The sequence below is a fragment of the Athene noctua genome, chromosome 26 (assembly GCF_965140245.1).
Source record: "Athene noctua chromosome 26, bAthNoc1.hap1.1, whole genome shotgun sequence".
In the NCBI taxonomy this organism is placed as follows: Eukaryota; Metazoa; Chordata; class Aves; order Strigiformes; family Strigidae; genus Athene; species Athene noctua.
In genome coordinates this window covers 1,538,294-1,547,287 of record NC_134062.1, presented here as the reverse complement: position 1 = coordinate 1,547,287, position 8,994 = coordinate 1,538,294, and the positions used below count along the sequence as shown (strand labels likewise).

Below are 8,994 nucleotides of genomic sequence, written 5' to 3'. Positions count from 1 at the left end.
CCCAAAGAAGCCATCGTGCCTGGGGAAGCCCAGCACGGCGGGCCCAGCCTCGCCCAGCCCCTGCGTGAGCTTTGCTGGGACACGCGCCTTGCGCCAGCGAGGAGTAAAGAGCCCGGGGAAGCGGTCAGCGCTGCGCCGCGGGCACGGCAGCACCTCCTCCCCCTGCCCGCCACGGCGGAGCTCCTCAGGCTGCGTCACCTCCAGCAAACGCCTGCTCTGCAGAGAGGCCCCGTCTAATGGGTCTGGGCACAGAGGGGGGGCTCTGCCTTCGCGCGTCGCCGAGGCCTCCATTAGCGGGGCCCCTCCACCACCGTTCGGGATGTGGTCTGCTGGGGTCAGGGCTAATGGATGTGACGCGGAGGAAAAGGTGCCCGAGACGTGAACTTCTGTGCAGCCAACTGTCTTGGTACAAGCTCGCGGTGAGAAAAACAAGTTTTCAAAGTGCTCTCGTCGGCGTCGGGCGGATCCCCCTCGAGCCTCGCCCGTCGGTGTCGGGCTCTGTGTCCACACCTGCGGCCGTGGGCTAGCGGGGTGGCTAGTGGGGACAGAGGGCAGGGAAATGGGGGGGGGGTGGTCCCGATGCTGAGCCCAAGCCTCGGCCCGCCCCGTCCTCCCGGCAGCGGCGCCACCAGCCTTGGTGGCACTTCGCCCCTTTCCAGAGGTGGCCCCGGGGCAGCGCCAGCGCTCCCGGGACACCCCCGCAGGGCGGCTCCTCCCGAGCCCCCCCAAGCAGGGGACACGGAGGTGTGTGTGGGGGGACACACGACGGGGCGGTCCGGACCAAGCCCCCCCCGCGGCCGGCCGGGGCGGGGCGGCGGAGGGATGCGCGGCGTGGAGCGGGGGGGGGGCGCAGCGCAGCCCCGCCCGGCGCGGCCCCGCCCGGCTCCGCTCGCCCTCCGCGGGGGCGGCCAGAGCGGGGCCGCTGCGGGGAGCAGGGACCGCGCAGCTCCGCGCCGCTCCGCAGCCATGGCCCCGGGCTCGCCCGCCGCCCGCCGCCGCGCCGGGCCGCGCCTGCTGGCAGCGCTGCTGGGTAAGGGGGGGGGCACCGGGGGGCGCCGGGGACCCCCTCCTCCCCCGCCCCGGGGGACCCCGCGGGGGGCACCTCCGGCTGCCCGGCGCGGGGTGGCACCGCGGGCAGCCCCCCTCCCCCCCGCCCCGGCTTCCCCGCCGGCCCCTCCCGAGCGGGGTGACCCTTGCGAAGCGCCCCCCGCGCCCCCCCCGTCCTCCGCCGGCCCCCGCCGCGCCGCTCGGGTGAGTGTCCCGGCCGCGGGCGCCGAGGATAAGTGACTTGCCCAAGGTGACTTCGCAGCCGAGTCGGAGGCGCCGCCGTCCCGCCCGCCCGCCGAGCTCCCTCCCGCCGGCGCTGCGGCTGCGCCCGCTTTGCCCGGCTCCGCTGCGCCGCTCGGGGACGGGGCCCGCTGCCTGCCCGCTGCCGGGACCGGGGAGCCGCGGCCGGGAGGGACGCGCTGCTTCAGCCGCCAGCACGCCCGCCGACAGGTCATTCTCTTTTACAGTCCGTCTCGTCAACCGGGCATCTGCATGCGCCCCCCCCGGCCGGGGGCCGCTGCTCGGAGCGTGACGCCCAGGCCGGTGTCCGGGGGTGCCCGAGACCCCCCCACCCCCCCTGCCAGCTGCGGGGGGGCCGAGGAAGGAGTTCGCAGCCGTCCCCTCCCGCTGCAGCCCCGGGGGTTGGTGCCGAGGGCCCCGCATCGCCCCCCCGCGCCGCCCGCACCCCTGCTCGCGGGGCTCGGGGAGCCTGGGACCGGGGGCTGCCGTTGCGGCGCAGCTCCCTTGCGAGGCGTGTCGGCGGGCAGAGCTCTTAAGTTTGTTTTAAGTGAGCTGGAGGCACGAAAAGACTCGTAAGCGCCCGGCTGCCCGCAGGATCTGGGGGCCGGTGCCTGCCTGGCGGCAGTGGGAGCCGCGCTCGGCGGGCGGCTGGCAGAGGGGCAGTAGGAGAGACTCGGAGCTTGGGGCTCTGGGGTCCAGGAGGTGGGCACCGCGCCCCCCAGGCCACTCGGGTGGGCTGGGAGCCTGGGGGGGTGGATGGGAAGGGGAGGGGGTCCGGGCAGGTCTCGGGCCGTGCCTTTCGGGGATGCGCTCCGGGGAGCGGCAGCGGGCTCCTGCCCGCACCAGGGTGGCACAACCCGGCCGCTCCGTCGGTGCCTGCGAAGGGCCCGTGTCCTGCCCCCGAGCACGTCCCGCGGGGCTGGGGCTGGCCCGGGAGCTGCCCCCCCTGAGCCCGCAGCTCGGCAGCCCTGGCTCACTGGCCGTGCCAGGAGGTCACTGACCTCTACGGGCACTGAAAGTCTTGATGGGGCAGCTTCCTCCCAGACGGCAGAGGTCCCGGGGCTTTTCGGGTGGATCCTGCGTGCCCTCTCTGTTCGGACAGTGCTTCCCAGACCAGGTTCCTGACGGGCTGCAGAAAAAGTGGCGGATGCCAGCAGCCCCGGGGGGGAGAGTCTTGCTCTGGGCCCTGGCCTGGGCGGGGGGGCTCTTGCTGCTGGGGCTGGGGCCTGGCCTGCGCACCCAGCGCTACGGCACGTGGCTCGGTGGCTCTGGGACCCCTCGGCTGGGGGCTTGTCCCAGGAGCTCGCCCTCAGCGAGAGCGAAGAGCAGGCAGGCAGGGCTCTGGCAGCAGCAAGAGTGGCCGCTCTCCTTCCCTGGGGGAAGGTTTGTGTCCGCAGGCATGGGAGGGGGCCTGGAGCCCCCCCTCCGCGAGCCGCTTGCCCTGTGCACTGAAGCCTGGTGCAAAGGGCGGCAGCTTTGGGCACATGGAAAGATAACGGTGGCAGCTGGTGTGGCAGGTCCAGTCAGCCATCCCCGAGCCTCCCAACGTGTTTTCCTCTGCACTTTATTTAGCGGTAGCATACCAAGTCTGTCTTCCTGAGATCGCAGCATGACAGGAACAAGATCAGCCTCCGTTCACCCCACACATTCAATTGAGATTACGGTCATGACATTATAACGGTGGCAGACAGGATTAAAAGTGTTACAGGCTGCAAGGGGTCAACTTTCCTGTAAGTAACTGTCTGCCTGCAGCACCCTGCCTGCTCAGGCATACCTGCAGAGCCAGGCGTGCCTCTGCCAAATCTCACTCCAGGCAGCAGCACGATCCCCCGGGGCGCTTCGGGCGGTGAAGTCCCCTCAGTAGCATCCCCAGGGCTGGCCCTTGAGCCCGACAACTGCGGGAGAATCTCTGTCTGGTGGGAGCCGCTCCCCAGTGTTACCTAAAGCCTCTCCGGCAAAATGAAAAGTGCTTCTTTGTAAAGTGGAGGAACTCCTTCCCTGCAGTGCTTGCAATGCAGCACTGCAGCAGGGCCCGAAGCCCAGGATGCAGGGCTCTCGGGCTTGGCTTGGGCTGCGACGTGCCTGGGGAGCTGTTAGCACGGGCATGTGTGGGAGAATAAATCAGCAGCTGAAGCGGCTGCAGAGAGACGCGAAGCTGAAGCTGACGGCAGCGTATCCGAGTTAAGGTGCCGGTGGAGCCGGGGACTGGCTTGTAGCTGTGGGAAGAGCTGCGTACCCCGTGATTCGGTTGTCCCCGTGCCCAGGGAAAGCTTTGAGGCGATGTCTGGCTCCCTCGGGAGGCTGAGGGCTGGGAGGGGGGAGCGCAGTGCCTTGCTGGGGCGTATCCCATCTTGGCCACACCACATCATACAAGCGGGACGGTGCCCCAGCGGGGTGGGGATGGGGAGTGGGGCTGCTCCCCTGGAGCAGAGCACCCCTGCGCCCCCCGCAAGGGCTCGTGTGGGCGCCCTGGCCCAGCCCGGCGCCCAGGGCCGCGCTGCCAGTCCCCTGCGTGGGACCCCGGCACCTCTCAGGCTCTCGCAGCGGGGCTTGTACCTGCTCCTCGACGCGTTTCTCCCTGCTGACAGGGAGGAGGGGAGCGGGAGAGCTGCGTGCTGCAGTTTGAAGGTCATCTGTCAGCTACAGCGGGAGGCGACGCTCCTGCGAGGCGGGCGTGGGGGTGCCGTGCCGGAGAGCCCGCGCCTGGCGTGGGGGCCGGGCGGCGAGGCGGGCGGCCAGGGCAGCGATGCTCATTAGTGCTCCAGCTCCCTGCTTGAAGAACAGAGCGCTCTGCTTTGCTTTGGGCTTTTTTTTTTCCCCCTTTAAGGTTTAGCTGAAGGCCTTGTGGCTAACATGCAAATCAGGGCTTTCATTCGCCTGCTCTATCCGTGGTGATATTATGGTTCCCTTTGAACCCGCGCTGTGTCTGGGTGCCAGCCAGCCCCAGGAGCAAGTCCCCTGTCCCTGCCGACTTCCCTGGGCTGGGGACAGGCCGTTTGCTCCTGCCGTGGCAGCCTGCTGCACCAAGGGGACGAGGGGTGACAAACGTGTCCCTGGGCTCTGGAGGGGGGGAGCGCTGGGCTCGTGCCCCTGTGCTGAGGCTGCGAGGAGAAGGAGGAGGAGGAGGATGTTGTGGGTCCCTGGCGGAGCTGGGAGCAGGACGGGGGTGATGGCCGAGCCCCCCATGTGCTCCCTGGGCGGGGATCCCCACTGCAGGCCATGCTGCAGCTGGAGGCTGGGCTGCGTGGGGGAGAAGGAAGGGGTCCCTCCTGCGGTGGGGGAGAGGGCGTCCCTCCCGCGCACCCTTCTCCTCCCCGTCCCCTCTGCCCCGAGGGTGCAGGTCAGCAGCAGAGCCCTGCGGTACCCGCGCCATGTCTTCACTCTCTCCTCCCCTCTCCCTGCCAGGTTTGCACGTCTTGGCCGTCGCCTTCGCCCTGGAGGTGTCGGTGGGGAAGACCAACACTGTGATGGCTCTGAATAACTCCAATGTCCTGCTGCCCTGCATCTTCACCACCTGCATAGGCTTTCAGGACCTGGTCTTCACATGGTATTTCAACATGACAGAGCTGGTGGGTTGCTCTCTGGGCTTTGCCTGTTTTCCTGGCAGGTCCTTTTGTACTTTCCCAGCACAGCAGGTCTCGCAGAGTTCACTTTCTCCTCTTGCAGGATGGCTGCTCCTCCGAGTGTCTTGCTCAGGGGGACGGGGCTGTGCAAACAGGGTCACTCAAATGCACATCTCTGCTTTTGGCACAAAGCTGTTCTGGATTTTCTGCTGCCCACAGGCTCGTTTCTTTTCAGAAATTGGTCATAGACTGGCTGTTCGGCAAGTCTACGCTTTGGGAAAAATATGGTTTGTTTTCTCCTCCTGTGCTTGCTCTGAAATACTAAAGGTTCTGTACAGATTTCCTTCCTGCTGGGAAGGAGGGCTGGGTTAGGGCAGGCCTGTCCTTGGTGGCCCTAGAGCAAAGGGACTCTGCCCCGGGGTCCTCCCACCTTTCGCCTGGTCTGTGACATCGCTGCAGGGCAGCTCGGGCTGCTCTGCTGCTTCCCGGGAGCCGTGTGTCAGGTCCCCTCCACGGCCACCGTGGCTTTGATGGGGCGTGCTGGGACGCTTGGCCCGGCGTGTCGGTGCGTGCGGGGCCGGGCACCGGCGGGAGAACCTGAGCCTTTCCCTCAGCGGGGGCTGGCAGGAGCCCGGCTGATGCCACGTCCCTGCCTCTGCAGATTTACCACGGCAAGATAAAGAGCAAAGCCTCGGAGCCCATCCTCGTGGAACGCAACCCGCGGGTTGAGTTCGTCGGCTCGACGACCGGGAAGGATAACAACATCTCCATCGTCCTGAAGAACGTGGAGTTCAGCGATGCTGGCAGGTACACCTGCCACGTCAAGAACCCCAAGGAGAAGAAGGCGCAGCACAACGCCACCATCATCCTCACGGTGGTCCAGAAGAGTAAGTGCGGGCTGGGGCAGCGGGGACACAGACCCCCCCGACCCCACCTTGGCTCACGGCTGTGCCGCTGCCCGGGCTGTCCTGGCCTCTGGGAGGTGGTTGGCATCCCCCAAGGGTGAGGCTTGGCCTCGTGCCCCTCTGCGGTGGGCTGCTGGAGGGGGCTGCTGCTCTTCAGGGGGGGTCTGTGCATCTGGGTGCTCCCCGCTCCCCTCCTGAGGCCGCTCAGCACCTTCTCCCCTGCAGTGGTGGAGGCAGACAACACTGTGACGCTCATCATCGTGGGCATCGTGGGGGGGCTCATCGGCCTCCTCATCCTCTTCATGCTCGTCAAGAGGGTTGTCCTGTTCATCATCAAGAAGACCCAGGATGGGAAGTGAGTGCAGGTGCCGGTGCCGGCACCCTTCGGCGGGCGCTGTGCGGGGCCGGGGTCGTGGGCGAGGGGCCGGGGGGGGCCGGGGGCTATCAGCTGGCTGTGTGCTCTCCCCCAGGAAGGAGTGTCTGGTGAGCTCCTCGGGGAACGACAACACTGAGAATGGCTTGGCCGGCTCCAAGGCGGAACAAAAAGCACCACCAAAGGCATGAAGCAGCGGCGCCCCGAGCCCCGGCCCGCCCAGCAGCGGGGAGGCTGGGCAGGGGGACGAGCCTTTCCCTTTTGTTTTCTTGCCAAACTGCCAACGCTTGAGACATGTTTCTATTACACACGTGCCTGCAACCTGCACTGCTTCTCAGAAAAGACTTCGGCTGCCGTGGGGACTGGGAGCTGCTTGCGGACTCGGACTGGGACGCCGCCGGGACAGCGCGAGCCGCCCGCTCCGCTCTGAGCGAAGGCAAGAGGGTGCCAGGCGGGCAGGAGGGGGCCGGGTGCTGGGGAACACCCGCTCTGCAGCCGAGGGTGCTGCGCTCCCGGGGTGCCGGCTGGTGGGCGGCCGGGGGTCCCAGCGCGCCTGGGGGGCGCAGGCTGCGGGGGCATCTTGTTGTCTGCCTCCGGAGGTGCCCGGTGGGGGCGGGCAGCAGCTGCCTGCCCCGTGGGGAAGGTTTCTGGCGCAGAGCGAGGCTGCAGGAACTCGCCGTAGAGACGGAGGCTCCTGCCTTGGCTGCGTTTCTCGTGGGTCCGGCACGGGAGGGAGCGAGGCCGTGGGGCTGTGGCGACGGGGCTTGGTTTCAGCTCTCCTGTTAGACGCACTTGGGAACCAGATCAGCGGGAGGCCCCTTGCCGTCGGGGCTGTCACCCCTCCCGGTGAGCGGCCGCGCTCAGGCCAGCGGGGCAGGCTGGCCGGGGTGCCCCGGTCCCTCCCGTGGCAGGGCTGGGGGGACCCGCAGCCAGGGCTGCCCGTGTCCCGGGGTCGCTGCCCGCCCCTGCCGGGAGCCCGCCGGGGTGAAGCTTCACGCTGGCCTTGTCCCCGCAGGGCCGTGCCCCGGGGGCAGTGGGGGGCTTCTCCCCCAGGCAGCCTCCTCGGGAGGTGCTCCCGGGGTCGTCCTGCTCCTCCTCCCCTCCCTGTGAAGCCCAGCACTCAGAGCAGCGAGGCTTTCGATGCTGACTCGCCAAGGCTTAACTCGTCACGCGGATGTTTTTTATATTAGACTCCAGTGGGAAAACGGCTGGTTGTGTTTCCCTTCCTCCCGAGGAAGACTGTGGCACTCCATCTGCAGTGCAGGGAGGGAGCACGGTCGAGCCCTGGTGAGGGGAGCTGGGCTGGGGCCGTGCTGGCCCGCTGAGTGACCTTGGGCAAGTTACTCTGCCTCCCCGTGCCTCAGTTTCCCCATCTGTAAAATGGGGATAATAATACTGCTCTACCTCACAGGGGTGGTTGTGAGGCTTCTTTGGCTAACATTGGTAAAGTGCTTTGGGATCCTCAGGTGAGGGGTGCCACAGAAAGCCAGAGGGTCTGTGCGAAGGACACCTGCAGTGGGGATCCGGGCAACCCAGCCCCCTCCCAAGGGCTGTAGCAGGATGTCAGACGTGAAGGGAATGAGCTGATCCTACAAGCTGAAGTTGAGAACATCCTTTACAACGTGATTTGTTCCCTATTTCTCCTTTATTTGTGGGTGTCTGTCAGTGAAGCTACAGGACAGGCAGCTCCCCCATCCCCCCTTAAAATTGAGAATCAAAGCTGAGCCCTGACTGCCCCAGCTGCGGGGGCTTGTGCCCCGCCAGAGGTGCCGGACTGGAAGGGAGGCGAGGGCTTGGTGGGCGAGGCAGAGGCGGAGGGGTTGGGTGCTCCCTCTGTGGAGGCTGTTGCGGGAGAGGTGGGACCTCACCCGCCCGCTTGCGGGGACGGTGGCACGGAGAGCACCCCGCAGCCTTCACCCGGGAGCACGGCCGGCTGGCTGCGCCCGCGCTGGGTGCGGGGGCACACGCCGGAGCGGGGCCCTGCCTGTGGGACAGGAGCCGGGTCCAGGCACCCGCCCCCAGGCAGGTTTCCTTGGCTGCTGGTTAGACGGGCAAGTGGGAGTCAGGTCCCCGGGATCCCGGTCCCCTCCCTGAGGATCCAGGGGACCCTCAGGCAAATCACTTGAGTTCTCTGTGCTTCCGTTTCCCCACCTGTAAAGTGGGGACCCTAAATCTGACCTACCTCCAGGAGGTGTGAGGCTCCCTGCATCGCTTCGCAAAGTGCTCAGAGATCCTGGGGCGAAAGGCACTCTGTAAATGCCAAGGATCGGTAACACGCCAGTGTCACGCGTGAGCGTCGGGGCAGGAAGGCTGAGACCTCCCAGATGCCCCAGGAGACCCCCCAGCCCATCCTTGGAGGAGACCTCCCGTGGGAGGCGACAGTGAGGGGAGGAAGGGATTTTTTTAAAGAAATATTTTTAGCTGTCCTAACCTGTTGGCCTTTTTAAGACGGTATCTGGACACTGTTCCACTTACCACAGGATATGCAATGCTGTACTATGCATGGATTACTCCTCCGGCTTGATGGGCAAAGTCAACATAACCAGTTTCTGAAATGTAACTCTAGACACATGCGTGTGCGGGTGCTGCGCGCGGCGCGAGGGCTGCCCGGGGAGCTTGTGCCAGCTCCTGTGGGGTCCCTGCTGTCACGGGGGCTCGGGGGGGTCCGCGGGGGCTTTCCGGGGCACGTGGGGAGAAGGTCCTGCCGGGGGCGCGTGCTGCGACAGACACGTCTGTGTATCAGCATATACAACTACACGTAGGAGATACCTGCAGATCAACACGGGATGTGCACAACATGCTGTGTGATGACTTACAGCACCTTTTTGCACTGTAGAGGTTTAGTTAGCTTTGCCTTGAATGAAAT

The 8,994-nt window shown here is 66.7% G+C and overlaps 1 protein-coding gene across 4 annotated transcripts; it reads left to right on the top strand.

Moving 5' to 3' along the window:
* Positions 1–331: 331 nt before the first annotated feature.
* SCN4B (sodium voltage-gated channel beta subunit 4) lies at positions 332–6,340 on the top strand. 4 transcript variants are annotated; one of them, XM_074927460.1, is made up of 5 exons: positions 332–419; positions 4,693–4,856; positions 5,512–5,737; positions 5,981–6,110; positions 6,226–6,340. In XM_074927460.1, the coding sequence occupies exons 2-5, from the start codon at positions 4,755–4,757 to the stop codon at positions 6,317–6,319; spliced, it is 552 nt and encodes a 183-aa protein (XP_074783561.1). In that variant the 5' UTR covers positions 332–419; positions 4,693–4,754; the 3' UTR covers positions 6,320–6,340. The 4 variants fall into 4 exon arrangements, with proteins under 4 accessions (XP_074783561.1, XP_074783563.1, XP_074783560.1 ...); XM_074927462.1 differs by having other exon boundaries at positions 344–406; XM_074927459.1 differs by lacking the exon at positions 332–419 and adding an exon at positions 916–1,030.
* Positions 6,341–8,994: the final 2,654 nt, after the last annotated feature.